The following is a 21,453-nucleotide window of genomic DNA, read 5'->3' as shown; positions in this document are numbered from 1 at the left end:
TCCAGCCCAGTCAGCTCTTAGGGGTGCCCCAAATGCTCCAGCCACTGGCCACCACGCATCTGGCTAGAGCCACCTTCCTCAGGGCGCTTGCCAGGCTCTACAGACCCTGGGACACGGCCAGCGCCCCTGGGGGGCCGCGGAGGCCATTGCCGGCCTTGCACTGGGGCCCTCCCCGCCCCTTTGGCCGGAGAGCGGCCCCCTCTCTCCAACGCTGGGCGGGGGGGGGGGGGAGCTTTATCCGCCCGCCCATTTCCCCCGCGCCCAGGGGCGGGGCCGTTGCTGACTTGGCGAGGCTCGGCCGGGATAGTAACACTGGAGGGGGGGGAGGGCTGGTCACGTGGTGTCCCTGCCGCCGCGCCGCGCGCGCTCTCTCCTGTGGGTGGCGCGGGGCCGGGAGGCCTGCGCGATCCCAGGGTGCTGTGCGCGGCGTGGGCTCCCTCCGCCATCCCGCTGGGAGAGACGGTCTGTGCGGGGCCCTGCCAGCGAGACGCCGCCGCTGCCGCCTGCGCGCACAGATCCGCCCGCCCGCCCGCCGCCCGGACATGTTAGCGCGGGGCCCCTGAGCGGGACCGAGCCGCCCCCGCCCCCCGCCGCCGCCGCGGGCACCCGCGCCAGCCGCCGCCAACATGGAGGCCGTGAACGCCTTCAACCAGGAGGTGGGAGCCGGGAGCGCGGCCGGGCCCGGGGAATCGGTTCTTGGGGGGGCCCCGAAGCCGCCATCGCGGCCGCCTGTCCCGCTGCTTCCGGCCCCAGGGCGAGGCCCGGCCCGGGGAGGCCTCCGCGGAGACCCAGGTAGCGCCCGGCCTGCGGCCTCCCCCCGCCCCGCGGCTCTTCAGGCCCTTTGGCTCTGACAGAGGCCGGGCCGCCTCGCGCTGCTTCCCCCCCCCTCCCCCGGAGCCGCCAGCGCCGGGTTACGCCGGGCAACCTCCCCTCCCCACAGAGAGACGCACAGCGCGGCCGGGCCCGGGCGTTACTCCGGGTGGTTCGCAGCCCAGGCGCCTCGTTCCATGCTAGGGCCGGGGGAGGGAGCAGACACGTGAACGGGCGGCACATAGGCCGGGCTGAACGGGCTGCTCGCGATCGTGCCCGTGTGAGGGAACAGAGCCGCATCTGGGGCAGGGATCAGGTGACAAGACCCGAAAAGAAGCATGTGGCGGGTGGGGAGCAGTAGGGACCAGTTTCCTTTCATGAGACCTGGAAAGCCCTTGTGCCCTCCCCTTTCCTTCATTCTTCTCCCGCCCCCCAGCTGCTACTGCTTGTTGCGACTCTGCCTGAGAACGCTCTAGCTGGGCAATAACATACCAGCGATGGTGTCTTCCAAAGTGAATATCAAAATTGGTCTGATGTCAAAAATCCCCCCTCCCCCAACTTAAAAAGACTCCTTTTGGAGAAAACTTTTATGTAAAGTTTTTGTGCCTAGGATGCACTTTTAAATCATTTAGGTCTGCTCAAGGTGTTAGGTGTAGTGTATTTTCATTGCAAGTAACCTGCTAAATCTAAGCATATCTTACATTTAAGAGTTGCAAGGCCTATTCCAGAACGTTTAATGCATTTTGAAGGTTAGGTTGCTGTGAATGGTTGCAGACCAGAAACAGGAAAAATGGCAGACTGCTCTCATGTGACAAAGTCATGCTGTGTAAAGTTCATTCCTTGCATCTGCTTGTCAGTTGCACTAGACTAATGTATCACAATGAACACCATTATATACCTACTTATCCTCTACTAAATAGTTGACTTCATATTTTTCTCTATATAGTATGATTTTTCTATTCTGTTCATTAGGTTTTCACATTTTTTAAATGATGCATTTAACTCCATAGCTAAGAGGTCAATTTTGTGTGTGAGTTTTAACCAACACCTTTCATTTAAATTCAAAATTCCCTATTTTGACAATTGGTAGTTATCCATTTTCCACATTTCAGGAAAGTAAGTGGCTTTTCTTAACAGAAATCTACCAGATTAAATATGTAGAGTTAATTGCTCATATGATGTGCTTTCTACTCTTATTGAGTAGGACAGAAATAGTGTTTACCTGTCTAAAGATCAGTAGAGATACTAGTGGTGCTTGTTTCATTCATCACATTTTATTGTGTCTTTGTGCAGATTAATTTTACTGATATTACACAAAATGCTATTCATACAACTATACCTTTTATTTTCTTGAGCCAAATGATTAAGATAAATGTGTTAATTTAGATTACCATCAGTATCTCTTGGTATTCTAAGTAATTTCATTCTGATGTATTCAAAATGGCTATAACTTAAATAACACTTCTGGGTGCCCAAAAATAGTAAACAAATGATACCTGACTCTCCATATATTCTTCCCAGTAAAGAATAAAAAAGAGTACTTTAAATCCTGGAACTGTGCAGAATTTCCCTAAGTTACGTGAAGACTAAAATGTGTTAAAATCTCAGCTGGACACATTTTAATACTATATCCCTGTCAAGTGGCTTATTCACTATGGTTCCAATTCTTCAGTCACTTGTGCATTTGCCTAACCTTTATGCTCAGTGGAATTTACTCATCTGTTCAGTTTAACATTTGGTTTCCTAGCTTTCTTGTGATGCCCACAAGAAATTAGTTTATTTGAAAACTAAATTTAAAAAAAAAAACCTTTCAAGTCTTAGTCCCTTCTGTGTACTTACCAGTTGGTTCTTTCCTCCATATTTTTATGATGGATTGTAAACTGATTTGGGGAAACACCAAATTTTCTATGACAACAAGCATATTGTTGGTGCTAGATAAACAATTATTCTGCCTGCTATGTTTTTACTGAAATTGCATACTGGTAGTATTTAGTAGCCCTGTAAGGCCTGTATTGCTCCTCAAGTAATTGGTTTGAACAACATACTCCTGAAACAGTAATTCAGATTTAGATTATTTTGTTAAAGTATTCAGTTTTGTATTGTTATGCTTACTATATATTTAATGTGTAAAATGTTGAAGTGCAAAATCTTACTAATACATTTCTTAAGAAAACTGGTATACCCAAAAGATGACCTTGACACCCATGTGAGAAAAGCAGTAATGCTTTTTTTCCAATGTTCACTTTGGTTATATTTTACTTTGGTGATGTAGCTTTAACTTTGGAATTAAAAAAAAAAGTTGACCTAGCAGTTATAATAATAAAGGGCAGGTAGTGCTTGATTTAAAGCTATGTCTATACTAGAAATCCTGTGGTGGCACTGCCAAGCCAACAAGAGGTGTTTTGGCTCTCTGTAGTTAATTTACCTTCCCAAGTAGCTAGATCAATGGAAGAATTCTTCCATTGACCTAACATTAGCTACGCAGGTTAGGTGGACTTAATTACTTCACTGAAGGATGTATATTTTTCACACCTCAAGCTACTGTTGACCTGACTTTTTAGTATAAACCTGGGCTAAGCTTTTGTTCTCAGACAATGAAAGTAATATAAGAGCCAATAAACTGATTATTGCACAATTTTATATTTCTCTCTCTCTCTCTCTCTCTCTCTCTCTCTCTCTCTTTAATATAATATGTATTAAAAAGGGTTTTCTGCTGGGCGATAGAATGATGTCATCACACTTTCTGGCTGTGAAAGCTGCCAGAGAAAGGGGGATTGGTGAGCATAGCAAGCAGTGGGTGCAGTCCCCTAGTGATAATGCTAAGAACGAAGTGGTGTCATCACTCACTTCTATGTGGGATTTAAGGTAGTGATTAGGGATGTAGTAGTGTAGTCAATTGACCGATAAGCAAAAGCATTCTCCCCTGCCCTGTTTCCTCCAGTTCCCCTCTGCCAGTACATTTTTTAGCAGGCTGGCCAGCAGCCTAGCTTCTTGCATTGGATTCAGGACCTACCCCTGCTGCAGCTCTGCATTTAAAATGTATTAGGAGGTAGGCAGTCTGTCTCAGTTCCAGCTTGCGCCCAGTCTGGGAGTTCAAATCCACCCCCTGGACAGGAACTACCTCTGGTACAGAGGCAGCAGTGTGGAACGCCAGGGGGCTCCTCTGATGTGGGGCTGGAGCGCACTGGCTGCTGGCCCCACCCCCAGGAGCTATAGAATAGTAGACTAGCCGATAAGAATTCGAGGTTAATTGACTATTCAATTAACCAATATTTAACATCCCTAGTTGTGATAAATACACTACCCAAAGCCAGTAACACTTCACTTCCCAAATTGACAGGAATGGATTCTCGGATGGACATTTCTTATTTGTCTACAGCTGTAGCTTAGTTCTTTTATTTATTCATGGACAGTTGATCAGATAATTGAATTTTTGATCTACTATAGCAGCCTTATACTAATTAATTTTGCAACTTCGGTGTATCTTTCCCCTGCACCTCCCAGTCTCTTCACTAGCGATTCACCCGTTACCAGCTAGCATTATTTCCTTACATGAAGAGAACACTATTATAGCACTATATTAGCTCTGCTATAGTTTAAAACAGTTTTCTGTTTAAAGCATTACTCTAAATGCTCTAAAATCCTCATAGTTACTTGGATTGTCTTCAAGTTTGGTTTGCCTTATGGAGTAAGTGATCCAAATTTAGGGAAATTTGGTCATGGTGACTGAGATGCAGTCCCCTCTCCCACCAAAAACAGGTTTTATTAAGGTTGATGGAGTCTGCCAATATATTTTTGTGCAGAGCTGGAAAACCCAAAATGGTTTTCATTGCAGGACATGTATCCCAGCTATTGCAGGGCATTCACTGTGACTTGAGGGGAATGAATTGAAAATATTAGAGAGTTCAGATCTCTAGTTAGGTAGGTGCCTAACATTAAGTTTTATTGATTGTCAAGTTGGATGGTAGCATCAGACACTGGGAGTGGAAAATATAGAGGTGGATGACATAGCAAGAGAGAGGGTTTAGTATTGGGGTTCTGTCTGTCAACCCTACAGTTTCTCCTCTTGTGTGTCCTGTAATCTGGGGAGCCCTACTCTGGAGAGGTTTGACCCTATCCGTACCCTTCCCCTCGGATCTAGGGGACCATGTCCCTCTACAGGATGAGCACCTTTCCTCTTTGAGCAACAATTTAAAGGTCTTTTCTCCCCAAAGAGATCTTAACCCCCTCTTCTCCCCCTCCCATTTGAGTCAGTATATGGAGAAGTCCTGCCCCTGTAGATTGAGAGCTGTGTTCAGGCATGCTGGAAGCAAGTACCAAGACCACACTGAAACTGGGTTGAAGAATTGAGAATGAGAATGGTTGATGCATACAAGACTTTCCAGCAGTGGGGATGGAAGCATCCAATAAGATGAATGGAGAAGCTCAAATGTTTCAGAGATATTATTTTAGTCTGTGTTCATTTTCGTGGGCTGTTCTCAAACCATCCTGATGAGATGAAAGGGTCACTCTGTGCCTCACAATGCCTTCTGTGCTTTCAGAATTATCCAGTGCCAGTGATCTGGATTAGAGATGTAAACGAATACTCGAGTATACAATTAACCGATAAGCCTAGGCTTATCAGTTAATCTTCTCAACTACTTATATCCCCCCACCCACCTGTATATCACATTTTCCATGAATCGGAGGCAGCAAGGAGGGAGAGGCGGGAGCCGGCTTAAAAGCCAGTTCCCCCCAGAACCTGCTCTGAAGTGCCTTGCACCCTCCTCCCCTGCCTCTATCAGAGGCAGCAACACGGGGGGGGGAGGGACAGGGGAGGCTGGCCCAGGCAGCCCCTGTCCACAGTGGCTCCCTGCTCCCCATTGACAGGCTGGAGCAGCCTCTGTCCATGCGGAGCTGGGACCCCCTCTTGGACAGTGGCTGCTGCCGGACCAGTCTCTGTCTGCAGTGGGCCCAGGCTCGCTGTGCACAAAGGCTGCTCCACAGGGACCTGGGACCCCTCGCAAACAGGAGCAGCTGCTGGACCAGCCTCTGTCCATGGCTGGCCTGAGCCACTGCAGACAGAGGTTGTTTCGCGGTAGCCTTCTTACTCTCCCTCTCTTCCCCCCCTCCCCACACACACATAGCAGCCTCTGTATGTGGGGAGCTCAGGCCCATGTGGACAGGGGCTGCTGCCACCCTGAGCTGCTGTTTCTATCAGAGGCAGAAATGCAGGGATGGCAGGCACCTGGTCCATGAGGGGAGCTGGTTTTTAGACTGGCTCCTCTCACGGACCAGCTCCCACCTGGCACCGTGTGCTGCTGCCTCTGATACAGAGGCAGCAGAGCAGGGTGGCAGGGGGCTCCCCGGGAGTGGGGCCAGAGCGCACTGGCTTCCGGCCCTGCCCCTCGGGACTATAGAATAGTCAAGTAACCAATAAGAATTCATGTGGTTACTCAACTATTCTATTACCTGCTATCTAACATCCCTAATCTGACTATATTAGAGAAGTTGCTGATCAGTTTCCTAGAATATTATAGTGGAGTATCCTCTCTGATAAAGTTATTTTACAGGTGATTTTTGAGTGCTATAATATCCACTAACACTTGCATTGGCATGACTTTTCCTGTACTTTCTGGGGGTGTGAGGTGGGGCTAGTGAACCAAATGGGAGTCATTTCACCAAGACTTCTGACGAAGTGGGTCTTTGCCCACAAAAGCTTATGCTCCAGTACATCTGTTAGTCTATAAGGTGCTACAGGACTCCTTGTGGATTTCACCAAGAGGTTCCCAAGATACAGCATCCCTGAAATAAAATGTTTTTATGTCACAGATACTGTTAACATTTTTTGTGCTTACCTTGCTTCATAGGATGGCAAGGGAAGGGTGAGCTGGAAATGGTGGAGGGGCTATATGTTTCAGATCCTTACGCTACTGTAACCACTGTGTAATAAAACTCAACTTTTGGGAACATATATGTAACATGCATGAAACTTCTTTCACTGGCCCTATTAGCAGTTACATGCTCCTATTAATAGCTTACATTTTTAGAGCATGACCATTATTCCCATTCCAAAATGGGAGGGGTAGAGGACGGGACCTTAGAAGTCACAATGGTGTGGTGTAGTAGAGAGAAGCAGGAACTGGGGTCTGAGACTCAGAAAACCTGGGCTTTGTACCTACGTCTGCCACTGGCCTGCTGGTAGGGATCTTAAAATGGTTAACCAGTTAAAATACTTGTACTTACTGGGATAACCATTTTAAATTAAGACCTGTTGCTGGATCCTGCCATGGCTGGGATTGCTCCAGCCTGGAGGAGTTCACTGGCAAGGGTTGATTAGCTGGTTGACATTCCTGCCTGCTGGGTGACATTCGCCAAGTTACATCATTTCTCTGTATCCGTTTCTTCATCTGTACCAAGGGTATGATGATGTTCCCTCTTTGGTAAAATGGTATTGAGATATACTGATAAAAAGTGCTATGTAAGAACTAGGTACTAGTCTTACCTAGCCATCTCTACTGCAGCTCTACTTGGTTATTAAAATTACCTAAATTAACATTGATCCTATCAATGACACATTTGTTTTGTATTTCTTTTTCATTTGAAAAAAATAGGAAATTCGCTCTTTAAAAAAAAAAAAAACCTTAATTAACATAGAGTTTGTATATTGTGCCTTTCAAGAAGGTCAGTTTCAGCAAAATTCAGTATGTGTAAACCATGTACAGTAATTCAAACTCAGATGTCTGAAAAGCAGGAAGTAAGTAAGGAATACACCCACACAACCTTAACTCTCCCCTTCGTAGTGGGAATTATGTGCATGCATTCACTGCATTAGGTGTAGCTATAGTGAATGATGGAGGGATTAGTCAGAGCACTTTAGAAAAGCTCTGATAGTGAAATGAGAGGATCTAGAGCTCCGTGCCTTCCTAGTAGGGTGTCAATGCAAAGGAACGATATGCATGTATATCCTGAAAGAGCCAGTATTTCTCATTTCACTATTGAGTTGTATCAGTTCTGTCAGTAGCAGGGCATAGGTTGATGGGGGATGAATGTGATCTGTGGGTTTAATAATAAAAGCAATGTTAGATGGCATTAGGCTGAAGAGGTGATACATTTTAATAGATGAGGTGTTCTTTAAATGGTGTAGGCTATGCATCTAAATGTATAGCAGATGTAGATAGCTCCTTTTCAGTACAGTGCAAAGGAGAATCCATTAAAGTGTTGTGGGCATGTTGGCACATCACTCATAGAGGGCTAAGTTAGGGTTACATGGATGTGTGCCTAAACTCTTATGATTCCCGCTTTTCAAAAGTTTGAAGCACCTTAATGGAGTTCGTTATGCTCAGCCTCCTCCCCACAAGCCAGGCAGGAAAGGGCCCTTGTGAATATTATACTCAACACTTCATTTGCTAACACGGTGGCTCCCAAACTTTTCAAGGATATGTACCCCTTTTCAATCTATTAAAATTTTACGGAACCCCCTCTCCCCCCGCAAACAATATAACTGTTTCTGCAGCCTGCACATCCCTCAGCTCATGTTGCTTCCCAAGCAGTGTCCCTCAGTTCTCTGGAGAAGTAGCGTGGGCTGAAGAACAGGCTGGCGTCCCCACATTGCTTCTCAGCATCCCCACGTGGCTTCCTGCAGCTTGAGAACCAATGCAGGTTGATGGATGTGCTGGTTATGAAAGGCTCTAAGCAAACCCCCTACAGTACTGCCGCAGGCCCCCACGGGTCCATGGACCACAGATTGGGAGCCTCTGTGCTAACAGTTTAGGGAAGAGTACACAGGATTGCGTATACATTTAAGTACCTTATGTTTAGCTGATTTATGTTTAGTAAGCTATTTAATATGGCTTTCATTTTCATAGTATAGTACATTGCAGAAATATCAGCAAGAAGATAAAAACGGAACTTTAATTTCACTTCTCTGTAAAAAAAAAAAGGGGGGGTTCTCTTGCTTGCTATACTCTCATTACACTGACTTTTAAAATTTAACTAAGTTTTGGAATTTCCTGTTAAATTCTAATTTGGGGATAAACGTGCAAGATAAAAATAATGTAGTGGTACTGTTAGTAGTAATGATAGTAGGAAAACAAAGAAGTGAAAGGTTTATATTTTTTGCTTCATGGAATAGACAGAATTTGTAGTCAATTTTCCCTGTTATGCAAACACTCCTATTTTAAAAAAATACATATTTTAAAAACATATCAGCAGAATTCAGGAGCCAAGTGTACATAAAACTTCAGACCAATAGTGCCCTTTAAAATAAAGCAGCATCATTTTACTTCATCTTGTGAATTTTTTCTCCTCAACATCCTAGATGACTAGAGTATTTTTTTGTTACTCCGTTCCCTCCCCTGTTCCTCAACTTGATTCTGCTGTGGCTTTGATTTTGCCAGACTCAGGATCTGTGGCTCTAAACAACTACGTGGAGAAGAGAGGAAATGAAACATGTTTAGAAAGGAGTTAGGCTCCACCTCTCATTTAGGGATGTTAAAATGTGTGTAAAGTGATTAACGGTGTAGCTGCTAAAAATGTCAGAATTGATTGTTATATGCAGAGTAGTAGCTAACTCCTCAGGAGCCAGTGTGCACTGGGAGCTGGCTTTTAGTTAGGTATGGTTATACTTTCACATGGACACGGTTACATGCAGGCTCCCAGTATGTGCAGGGAGCCGTCTTCCTCTCCTCTCCCCTCCCCTGCCGTATGTTTAATTTTCAGCAGTTACATGGTTACTTAAATGCATTTTAATATCCCTACTTTTAAGCCGGCTCCCCGCGTGTACGGGCTCCTGTCTGCCACCCCACGCTGCTGTCTCTGTATTAGAGGTAGCAGGATGGGGTGGTGGGCGGTCCCTGGGAGTTGGACCAGGAGCCTTGTGTAGCTAGCTGCTTGGGTAACGGATAAGCATGCTTCTCAGGTTTCTTTTTCTTAAGTAATGGCCCCGTTCTACCAGCTCCTACCTCATACAATGTTCCATATGTGGCTTCCCATTTCCTACCTGCTTGGTGTTTGCCTGCTGCTTAGATCTTTTTCTGGTTCCTATCCGTATCACATCCATTTATGGAAGTAGTCTCTTGATATTCAGGCCTGGCTCCTGTTTCCTCCTTCACTGTCTGAACTCCATATTCTTTTCTGTTACACTGCTGAAATAACTGTTGTTCCTGAGGACAGTGCCTGAGTAGAAACTGCTTTAAATGTTATACTAGGAAGGACAGGTGTGTGGTTCAGTTTAGAAATCTTCATGCTAATGGTTTGTGTCTCATTTTTATGTTAAAATTCAGGCGACTCAGTGTCAGCTTTCTTTTTGTTGACCTGACTGTGACTTCAAAGAAGGAAAACATAAGAATTTAGCAAACAGAGATAATTTTCGAAATAATAAAGAGAAGGAACATGTTCATTGTTTGAAGCTAACTAATAGGTGACATGAAAGGTTTCATTAGCATCCATCCCTGGCTTCCAGGAACGATTAGTGTGGCTATCTTGGAATATATCTGTTGAAATGGTAGACTGGTTAAAGCCAGTCGGGAGCTGGAATTTGCTTTGTGTGGATGGATATAGGTCATCCAGACTACTGAGTTAAAGATTACTGGATCAGCATAACACAGAGAATGGATTCAATAGCTGTATGTGGTGGCTAGCTCTTCTACATTACAGAGCTATTAGCTCCTGAAGGAAAATGCTGTTGAAAGAGAATACTTCCTGGACTAGTGATCTAGTTAAGGAAGCAAACATGTACTTGTTTGTTCTGCCTGTATTTAATTATCGACAGTGTTGTGTGTGCTTGTTTATTTTGTTTTTATAACTACTGTTGAAAGCTTGGTGGTTGTTTTCCGTGCCTGTAAGTATTTAGTCCATTATTTTGTTAGCTATGTTACTAACCCTATTTACTTTTTTTCTTTCCCTTAGTTAGTGGAAAGAGAAGAGAATTCTGTCTTATCTGGCAGCCTCTGAAATGGGCTATTAAACATTTTACTGTGAACTCAGAGTTTAACAGTTATACCAGGAAAAAAGGGTTCATACAGTGACTACTATTCTGTTTTGGGTTAGTGTCCAAAAGAGAATTCTCCCTGTTTGTTGTGTTTAGCTAATAGGTTATTATTGATGATGATGATCCTGGTATTAGGCGTTTTTAATCAGATTTTTGCAAGGTCTGAATTCCTGTATAGCATGGGCTTGAGGAATAGAATCGTTATATGATAGCTAATTGATTTTGTTTTTGAAATATAACTGTATTTTTTTACCTTATTTTCCCATGTGCACATGATATTTTGAGACTTGCAGGCATTTCAATATGTCAATTTCATACTGCTGACAGTAGTAATCAGCAACTAGGGCCTGTCTATGGTGCCTCAGTTCAGACTGAGGCCAGGTCTACACTAAAAGGGAATGTTGAATCAAGATACGCAATTCCAGCTACTCAATATACTTTGTTTTGAGTTTCCCTGCCCTCTCCACAGTGATGGAAGACAGTCAGGCATATGTTTCCAGAAGTACTCAGTAGAAAAGAGATGTGTCTGAGGGCCTGCCATCTCTTAAGATATCAAGACAACTCCGATGCAGGTCTTCTAGTGAGTTATTCTTTGAGGTGAAATTGCTTATTGTGACTTAAGTTATGTATTTGTACATCAAGACGTCAGTAAGTTATTAATATAGCAAAAGTAGTATAATTGAGTGCTGGTATGAAGTAGCTGTTGGTTGCGTGTCTCCTTTCTTCTGTACCTGTTTTTACTCGAACAACGGTTGTCTTTAGGACTTCACTATCTTCAGAGTCTATAACATTGATTCTCCAAAATGCTCAAGTACTGCTGTGTGGGCAGTGGGGAAATTCTACTATGATTAGATTGAGGGTGGAGAAGAGTTGGCACAGAATGATAAAGCTGCACAAGGAGAGAAAATGTTTGAACTTTCTGTTCAGGATCTGTTACTTGCTTTATAGTATTGTTCAAGTCACTTAGGGTTTGTCTACGTTTATAGTCCCACAATGACACAATTGCAGCAGTTATGAAGATGCTATCTATACCACAAGAGAGCTTCTCCCATTGACATAGGTATTTCAGCTTCCCAAGAGGCAGTAGCTGTATTGATCATAGAAGCTCTACCATCAACTTAGCGCTGTCTACCTTGGGAGTTAGTTTAGGTTGCTTTTGGGTATGCTGCACCCCTGAGCAACAAAGTAGTTACACTGATGTAAATTTGTAGTGTAGAACCAGGCTTAATCTCTTAAAACTTCCCTCTGTACAAAATGGTGATAAAACAACATTGCCTTTCTGGGTAATGTTCATGACCTTGAAGAGGTAGAGTACTGTGGGTCTTTTGTTAAATAGCTTGACACTAGGAGACAATGATTCCATTAAATTTTTAACCTTTCCCATATTAGGTGCTGTTAAATTATAGAGATGCCAGTTGTGGATCCACATTTTAAGATTGTGTTGAGTTCTGTATTTGTAGCAGTCTGAATCCCTGCTTTATTATGCATCTTCCCTAAATTTATAGAATATTTTGAGTACTTATGAATTTTCTTAACTCGATTTACCAATTAAACATTGTTTAACCAGTTAACCAATTAAATGGGATTTCACATCCCTATTGCAAACCCAGTACAGTTAAAAAATTAATGTTAAATAAGTATTTTAAAAAAATTAACATTGGTCCTTTTTTGTCTTGAATGGTGGAATTAATAGAATAACAATGGCAACTTTTAATGTAGTTACAACAGAAATGTTGTAGTCTTAGATTATATTTGAAGAAATTAGTTAGGTTCTCAGGATGTCACACATTGGTTATCCAAAGTCACTCTTTAAAATCTTGGCTCTGATTTCTCAAGAATTTAAAACATAACTTCCCTCTGAGTAATATTAGTATCAATGTATGAAAATTTCCAAAGCAATTGATGCAGTTAATTTCTGTGATAGTATCTCGTGCTTATTATTGCAAGAATGTTAAACAGTGGTATTTGGCATATATGCTGCTATATCTATATGCAAAAATGGAGATGGAATATTGGTTTCTAATGGTCTCAGTGATTAAAAGCTTGTGCTCATGGGAAAACCTTTTTTGGATGCCAGAGCTGTGTGAAAGTGTAAACTGCAGGATCAGGATCAAACTGATGATACCCCATTTAATTCTTTTGTTTTCGGATTGTTTCCATTAAATGGTGTAAAATTTGGGAATTAATGAACTAATATGTACCTAGTTTCATAATTGATATGTCAGACACAGATGAATTCTTCTGACAACAGCCACTAACTCTGTGGATGGAATTTGAAAGACAGTGTCGTTTGTGTTTGTGTTTTTGTGTTTGTTTTTTAAGATAGTAATTATATTCTGGAATGGATAATCTTTTGATTTTAAGTCTTATAATATGGATGACAGTTGGGATGAACCTGCGTTGACTGTTACATTGGCTTGCTTGCTTGAGAATTTGTTTTAATGATTATTTTTTTTTTTTTTAAGCTCTTCTCTCTCATGGAGATGAAACCACCTATTTCCCGAGCAAAGATGATTCTCATTACTAAAGCTGCCATTAAAGCGATTAAGGTAAAGAAAAATGGATATAGAGCACAAATTCAGACTATAATGGCAGCTCTATTTTTGGATTAGACTTGGATTTCTTTAAAAAAAGCATATATTTTACATGAATTCTAAACTTATGGCTTGATAAAGATTTCCTTTATTTAATTTTAGAGTATTTTCCAAAAGAAAGTAGATGAACATTCCTTATCTTGAGTTGTGCTGCTAGTACAGAGGTGGGCAGTTTTTGCCCATGGGCCACTTCAAAAATTGTAGAAGTAGCCCTGTGTCACCCCAGAAGGGGTGGGGCCTAAATGGGTCGGGATGTGGGCTCCCCCACCCCCAGACTGATTGGTCTGGGGGTGGGGGAGCCCCTTTGTACCCCTTTCCCTGTAGGCACCCATGCCCTGGAAGAGGCTTGGCACACTCTCCCACCCCCCGGGCTAATCGGGGCGTGGGAGCACACAAAGCCTTCTCTGCTCTCCCTCTCCCTCCCCCCTCCGAGCAACACATGGCACTTCGAAGCGCCATACCCTATTCACAGGGTGGGGGCAGAGCGGAGAAGGCTTTGGGTGCTCCCCTAATCCCAGGCCCTGATTGGCATGGGGGTGGGGGAGCAACCGAGCCTCTGTGGGATGGATTCAGCCCGCAGAGGCCCTTTTGCCCACCCCTGTGCTAGTACCTCTGCAAAACCAACACCAACTTGCTTTTAAGAAAATTTCATTTTCTGGTGCTATCATTTACTTTATTATTATTATTGTACCTGATAAAATCAAAATGTTGTTGTTGCATGTAACTACATCACATTGCATCAAATGTAACACTTTTTTTTAAAGAAAGGAAAAAATAGTTGTTGCAATAGTACTGCTTTCATGTCATTTATGTGTGTGATGTAATACATGCCTCCAATTGTAAGGTGAGCTTTCTTCATGCGAACTTTTAAAGGAATGTTTGAGACAAGGAACATGACTTGTCCCCTTCTAGTAGTGACTAGAATATATTTGTTAATATGTACAAAGAATTAAAATATTTCTGAAATCATACATTTCTGTAAATCAGATGATGTTTTAATCGATTACATATCTCTCTTCCAGCTCTACAAGCATGTAGTCCAGATAGTAGAGAAGTTTATCAAAAAGGTAAATGCTTTTATAGTATTTTTAATATTTACTACTGGGTTACTGGGCTCTTAACCATCCACAGTTCTATAAATGTTTTTTAATTAACTAGTAATACTACAAGTATTACCTAAGGTTGGTTACTATACTGAAAAAAATCTAGTTTTAGGACTTCAGCATTTTTTTCCTTTGTGCATTTGACAGCAGTTTGTTTTCATCAGTCATTTCCCTCTGTTCACAAGTCTTTCACAGCAACAGAAGATGGAAAAACTGATTGTAAAACCACAGAAATTCAGAGAAATTCAGGATAGAGTGCTTGAAACTCAGATTCTTCTAATTTTCCAAGTTGATTGTGTCTCTTTACTATCAATGCTATAATTGATGTTTCCAGAACATTTAAGTTACACACATTGGTGCCAGGAAACTTGGAAAAATAGGTTAAATACATCCCCATCCACAAAAGTAGACCAACAAGCAGATTAAGTTCCGTTAGACAAACTGGAAGAAATAGAAGTATATGTTAAAAGGAAAAGGGGCAATGTCAGAATGATAAAACTTTATTTTCAAGCATCTAATTAATGCTACATTCGTGAAAGACTGAAAAGTGAGAGAGAACCAACTTGGTGCCGCAGTAGCAACCTATATTGGAAAATAAGAGTTGTGTTCCTCTTACCAATCCTTGCTTCTTAAGGAGGCAGAGAAGACAGTGAATCTTTACTACATAAAGGCATATAAGCTAGGGATGTAAGCGACTAATTGACTAGTTGACTATTCCCTCCCCCCCCTACCCGCCCGCTGCCTCTATCAGAAAGAGGCAGCAAGCAGGGGGGGGGTGAGAGGGGGAGATGAAGAGGGAGGTGCTAGGGGGAGCCAGTTCCCGCACAGCTCCAGCTCCGTGGGAGGGGGCAGGGGTGCAGCAGCAGTGTTCTACCTTTGAAATGTAGCAACAGCCGGGCCAGCTCTTGCTGCATTTCAAAGCAGAAGTGCCCATATCGACTAATCGAATAGTTGATGGGAATTCCATCGACTGTTCGATTAGTTTATTAATATAATTTTAACATCCCTAATACAAGCTTCTTCTTTTTTCTTTCCTGCATAGGTTCCAAAGTGTCTCTTCTCCCACTCCCCCAATTAATTTTAGTTCAAGAAACATTACAGGACACAGTGCTTATGAAATGGACATCCTCTCTTTTGCGTTCTTGATTTCTGCATTTACTCAATTTGCATTTCACAGTACCTACTGTTTGTGGTCCTCCTCCAAGTTATTCTATCATTTTGTATTAAATACACCATAACTAGCTTTTTGCATTGTTAAGATTAATATTTCATGCACTATCCTAACTCATTTCAGTCCCAATATTGTCCCCCTTAAATTAATTCGTATAAAGTTGATTTGAATAGGAACACTTCTGCAGCATTATGTGTATAAATAGGCTTGCTGCAGTGTTTGTTTCATGCCAGTGCTTTTACTCAAGTTTAAATTGTATTACTATGCCAGTCTTTCTCAAAGATAAATATTTTAGCTTGTTGATTTATCAGAGTACATATTACTAACACATTATACTATTGAATTAAGTAGTGTTAGACATAGCTACTCATGCAGCCCTTTAACACTGGTAAAAGAAGAACTGTAAATAGTTGAATTCCAGTTTTCTATTGGGCCTGCAGGAAAATCTCAAGTATGAGGTGCAGGTCGCTTGAAGAGATTCCAAAACCTGTTAGAGAACTGTTATATAAGAGGATTACCCTGTTAGTACTACATACAGTAATCTGCAATAACTGGGAAAAATCTGTGTTTTTTTTTTTTTTTTTTTCTTCAGTGCAAACCGGAATATAAAGTCCCTGGATTATATGTTATAGACTCAATTGTTCGTCAGTCTCGTCACCAATTTGGAACAGACAAAGATGTTTTTGGGCCAAGATTCTCTAAAAATATAACTGCCACATTCCAGTATTTATATCTCTGTCCATCTGAAGACAAGGTATCGCTACAACTTCTTGAATGCTGTGATTTACTGAATTATTATTTGTGTTCCTGCTTATATGAAATGACTTGGCTGTAATGCCATGGTTGTTTGTGTGTGTGTGCTCGCAATACTTCAGTGGAGGTCCTGGTGATGAAAATTCTTTAACTTACTCTCTGTTCTTTGTGTTCATGCCTTTGTCCAATTTGAGACCATACCAAAAATATTTTGTTTTCAGGGATCCTTCTGATGAAGGACTTGTTGCAATTTAGTGGACTGGTAGTTGAACTAAATAGTCCTTCTCTCTTCCCCCCACACATCCCCCTCCACCACAACCTCAAAACTTTTTCTTTTCGCTTCCTTTCGCTCTCTTATTGTAAGACTTTCCCACTTCACTTCTGCATTTTGGTGTCTCTCTCTCCTTTTTTTATTCTTCTCTGCCTTCCCCTTTTGGGATTCTTCCAAAGTTTGCATCAGACTCACCTGAACGGTTATGTGAGTGGGTGCAACACTTAATTGTCTGTCACTGCTATTCTTTTTAATTGCCAGAGTAATTTGCTGTGGAGTGGCACAAGCTCTCTTAGGGTGTCTAGACTACATCCCTCTATCAGCAGAGGGATATAAATGAAGCACTTCGAAAGTGCAAATGAAGCCATGATTTAAATATCCCATGCTTCATTTGCATAATCGCGTAATGGCGCTCTTTCGAAAATGGAGCACTTTTTCGAAAGATCCTGTAAACCCATCTAGACTGCAGTTTGTTTCGAAATAGCGCTTTTTTGAAAGAGCGCCATTACATAATTATGCAAATGAAGCACATGATATTTAAATCCCAGCTTCATTTGCACTTTCCAAATGCTTCATTTACATCCCTCTGCCAACAGAGGGATGTAGTCTAGATGTAGACTTACTGTATCTAAAAAAAGAAAAAGAAAAAAAAAAGTTTTGTAGTGTGGATCCTGCTAATCCATGCAACAAGGGATCAGGTTTTGTCAAAAAACTTGAACATGATGCTGTAAGGCTGCTGAACCAGTGAACCTTTCTTTTTATGTGCAAGAGCTGAATTTAGAGCTTATGTGTTAAGAATATTTTTTTTTGTTGTATATTAACATTTTCTGTTGTTTGAACAGAGTAAGATAGTTCGTGTCCTGAACCTCTGGCAGAAAAATGGAGTGTTTAAAATAGAAATCATTCAGCCTCTCCTGGATATGGCAGCGGGAACAAGTAGTGCAGTTCCAATGACAGAGAATGCTACAAATAATGAAGGTATGGATGTCAGGACAACTTTTAATTTACAAATTATGAGGAACCCAATCACTTGTTAGTATTTGTTACAGTAAAGTAAAGTTCTTCATGTTTATTAACCAAGTTCCTTAGCACATTTCTTAAAATTCACTTTTATCATAGAAGTTGGTTAGAAGATTCTGAACTCAGTCTGAAGAAATGTTGGTGCTGTATTTTTATTAGGGATGTTAAAATGTGTTTGTTAAAGTAAATGTGTAACTGAAAATTTTAATGGTTCCACATGTGGGCGGCATTCAGCCCAGCTGCTCCCCCACCTGCACTGCTGCTTCTGACACTTATTTTGGTAGGTAAACTTACATTTTCAGCTCTAAAAAATTGTTATACTATACATGGAACAGTGGGTCAAAGTTTCACTCATTGGATTCATTGGGGTCAAGTATTTGTAGTTCCTGTCATTGAATATAGAGCATGCAGGTGCTTGGTAGTAAATGGGATATCTAAAGGAACATTAGAGCATGTTGTCAGGGCTGGTTCACAGTGGTATAAACTAGAATATAAATGCTCTGATTTGGCTGAATTTGATGTACATCAGCATTTCTTTTGAGGGGGTAGCTAAATTTACGAAGTGATGAATATTACCTCTTCATTGGAAGGCAGAATATTTTATATTACATATATGGACTGTTAGTACCTTAAGCCACAGTCAACGGGTTTTGAATGTTGTAATTCTCTTGCAGGTTCACCACCCCCTCCAGCAAAGGTGCCATCTGAGCCCACCCAAGTCACTGCTAATTCAGTACCTACTGTGTCACAGTTGCCTAGTTCTGATGCCTTTGCTGCTGTAGCTCAATTATTTCAGACAACACAAGGACAACAGGTAAGCTACGTATATTTCAGTTGTAATTGCAATTTTAATTTCCACACACTTCACCTAACTAACTTAGAGCAATTGTTTTTACAGCCTTGATACAAAATCTGTAATACTATATACAACTCTTGTCCCCTCTCTCAAATAAAACCCTTGAAATATAGAATTTAAAAGTTTAAACTAACTTATTAGAACATTTTATAATGATTATGAATAAAACATCCAGTAATTACAGGTTTTTTGGAAAAGTCACTGATGCATTCCAATAACCTATACTGTTAAAGTGTCAAAGTATAGAGGACTAATTACATCAATAATGAAAAGTGCATTACACTTACTACCAGAAACCCTTTCTTTGTTATCTTTCACTTAGCTCTGTTCATCAAACATTTGCAGTGAGCAAGATAACTCAATTTTCCATTGCTAATGAAGCACTAGAACAGTGGTCCTCAACCTTTTGAGGCTGCCAGGAGCGGGGCCACTCACACGCTGGGCACCCTGGCCCGGCGCCGGCCCTGTGCCGCACTCCCGGGCCCGGCGCCGGCCCTGTGCCGCACGCCCAGGGGCCGGCACCACCCATACGCCGCACGCCCAGGGGCCGGAACAGCCTTCCAAGTCCTGCCAAGGGGAGGCACTTGCTGCTTGACTCCCAAGGCAGTCTGTATGTCCAATCTTCTTTCCAATGAGCTCACTTCACAGGTATTGTCTTGGATCTGGCACCCTTGCAACTGCTGCTGGAGGTGCTCACATTTCATTCTCCATTCACACCTCATTCATTTGAACAGGACAATCAAGGAAAGGGGAGAGATCTATTCTACTCCTAGCAAAAGACATTTTTCTTTACCTTAACTATTCCTAAAACCTATAACATAAAGAGCTTGATACAAAGTTTCTGTGGAAAAGACTGGATGCAAGGTTTCTCTTAATACAAGGGATTCTATAAGAAGGCTTAACATAAAGATATATCTAAAGGACAAGATATCTATATATAAAAGGACTTACAGAGTTTCTCTTAATACAAAGTTATATGAGAATGATACATGGTTATATGGAAATGTTACAGAGATTTATCCACATCCTGTGGGGGAGGGATAGCTCAGTGGTTTGAGCATTGGCCTACTAACCCCAGGGTTGTGAGTTCAATACTTGAGGGGGCCATTTAGGGATCTGGGGCAAATCTTTCAGGGATGGTACTTGGTCCTGCTGTGAGGGCAGAGGACTGGACTCAATGACCTCTCAAGGTCCCTTCCAGTTCTATGGGATAGGTATATCTCCTTCTGCATCCTCGTGACTTCCCATGCAACACATCCATTGCTGGTACCAATCCAATCTAACTATCAAGAGCAAATGAGTGCTATAACTGCACACAAGTAAGCTCACCTCCTCTTAAGACTAACCACCTGCCTAGTATACATTTTTATATCTGTTTCACAAATAGTGTATAACTTTTCCTATTAACAAGAGTTAAAATATTTTTGAAATTGAAAAAAATCTAATTTTGATATAATATCTATTCTCTTAAGCTTCAGCAGATTCTTCAGACTTTTCAGCAACCTCCAAAACCCCAGTCTCCAGTCATAGATAATACTGTTATGGCTCAGGTTCAGGCTATTACTGCTCAGTTGAAGACTACAACAACACAACCACCAGAACAAAAAGCTGCTTTCCCACCTGAGCAAAAAACGTCTTTTGATAAGGTAAGTCCTGTATTGTCCTTTGCATTCATAAGGATCATTTAAACATGGTAACTCTAATAGAAAGATGGACATACAGGATTTCTAAGTTCACATTTGAGTGTCAGTGCACGCCTCCCATTTTGGGCTGTGCCTTATACACTTCCCCAAAGCCAAGGATTCTCTGAAAAATCTCTGGTTATTGGGCCCACGTTGACTTCACCTTGAGCTCTGAAATATTCCAGGTGATGTTTTGTGTGAACTGCCCCAGATATCTTGACTTCCTTCCAAGTCTGACTAGTTTCCTTTTTTTTCTATATTAAGGATAACTTTTTGTTTTCAAAAACTGAATAAAACTGGTTTTTAACAGTTAGATCTAGTCCTTTAAGTAAACTTTTTAAATTTTTCTTTGCTCCTTGATTAAATATAATCTTTCACCTTACAATAGATTTTAGCAACTTTGAAGTAAGACATTTTATATCCTTAATGTAATAGAAATATTTTAGTTGCTCATTATAAAACCGTGTTTCTCAACCAGTGGAATGAGTACCCTAGGGGGTACACTAATTCCTCATTTAACACAACACGATCATTTTCTGAAACATATCTGTAAAGTGAAAATGTGTTATGCAGGATCAGTTTTCCCATTGAAAATAATGGAAAAGGTGGGGGGTTTCAGGCAGTGGTGTCTGTTGGGACTGGGACATAAGGTTGGGGGAGAAAGGGGACTGGGTTACAGCAGGGAGGGGAGGTGTTTGGCTCTGGGGAATGGGAGGGGAGGAGAGGGGAAGGGAGGGGAATTGAGTTGGGAGCATGTCCCTGTGACGGGTCTGCTGGGACTCGCACTGCGTCTGGCGAAGGGTGGGGTCACCAGGGAATGGCGTGGCGAGTGGCGAACCCTCCACTGCTTTCCAGGGAGGCAGGGGAAGCCCTGCGCAGCTGCCAGCAATGGACTAGCTGAGGAAACCCAGCCGCAGGCCTGCAAGCGAAAGCGGAGGAGAGGTGGCAAGGCGTCTGGCGAGGGGGAGTCAGCGGGGAACGGCACGGCGAGTGGCGAACCCTCCGCCGCTTTGTAGCGAGGCAGGGGAAGCCCTGCGCAGCCGCCAGCAACGGGCTGGCTGGGAAAATCATGTTATTCCGGGGTCAGTCGTGTAATTAAAAAAAGTTCCCGAAAAAAAAATCGTGCTATTGCAAAAACATGTTAAGCGGGCACGTGTTAAATGAGGAATTACTGTATTTGAGAGAAGTCTGATGGGTACATCAACACAACTGAAATATGGAGA

General features: G+C 42.2%; 1 protein-coding gene across 3 annotated transcripts in view; it reads left to right on the top strand.

Annotated features, from left to right (window-relative positions):
• The first annotated feature begins 337 nt into the window (after positions 1-337).
• SCAF4 (SR-related CTD associated factor 4) overlaps positions 338-21,453 on the top strand; it is a 72,320-nt gene continuing 51,204 nt past the window's right edge. The window contains exons 1-7 of one of the 3 annotated variants that reach the window (XM_075910686.2): positions 338-656; positions 13,246-13,329; positions 14,397-14,441; positions 16,241-16,402; positions 17,515-17,650; positions 18,367-18,506; positions 20,021-20,194. In XM_075910686.2, the coding sequence (XP_075766801.2) occupies positions 627-656; positions 13,246-13,329; positions 14,397-14,441; positions 16,241-16,402; positions 17,515-17,650; positions 18,367-18,506; positions 20,021-20,194 (771 nt within the window). In that variant the 5' untranslated portion in view covers positions 338-626. Of the gene's footprint in view, positions 657-6,091; positions 11,361-13,245; positions 13,330-14,396; positions 14,442-16,240; positions 16,403-17,514; positions 17,651-18,366; positions 18,507-20,020; positions 20,195-21,453 lie in introns of those variants that run through there. The other 2 variants (XM_089773684.1, XM_089773687.1) reach the window with 2 other exon arrangements.

This window comes from Pelodiscus sinensis, chromosome 1 (assembly GCF_052426305.1).
Source record: "Pelodiscus sinensis isolate ZL-2025 chromosome 1, ASM5242630v1, whole genome shotgun sequence".
Classification (NCBI taxonomy): Eukaryota; Metazoa; Chordata; order Testudines; family Trionychidae; genus Pelodiscus; species Pelodiscus sinensis.
Note: the sequence above shows the minus strand (reverse complement) of the source record. Positions and strands in the feature narration are given on the sequence as shown.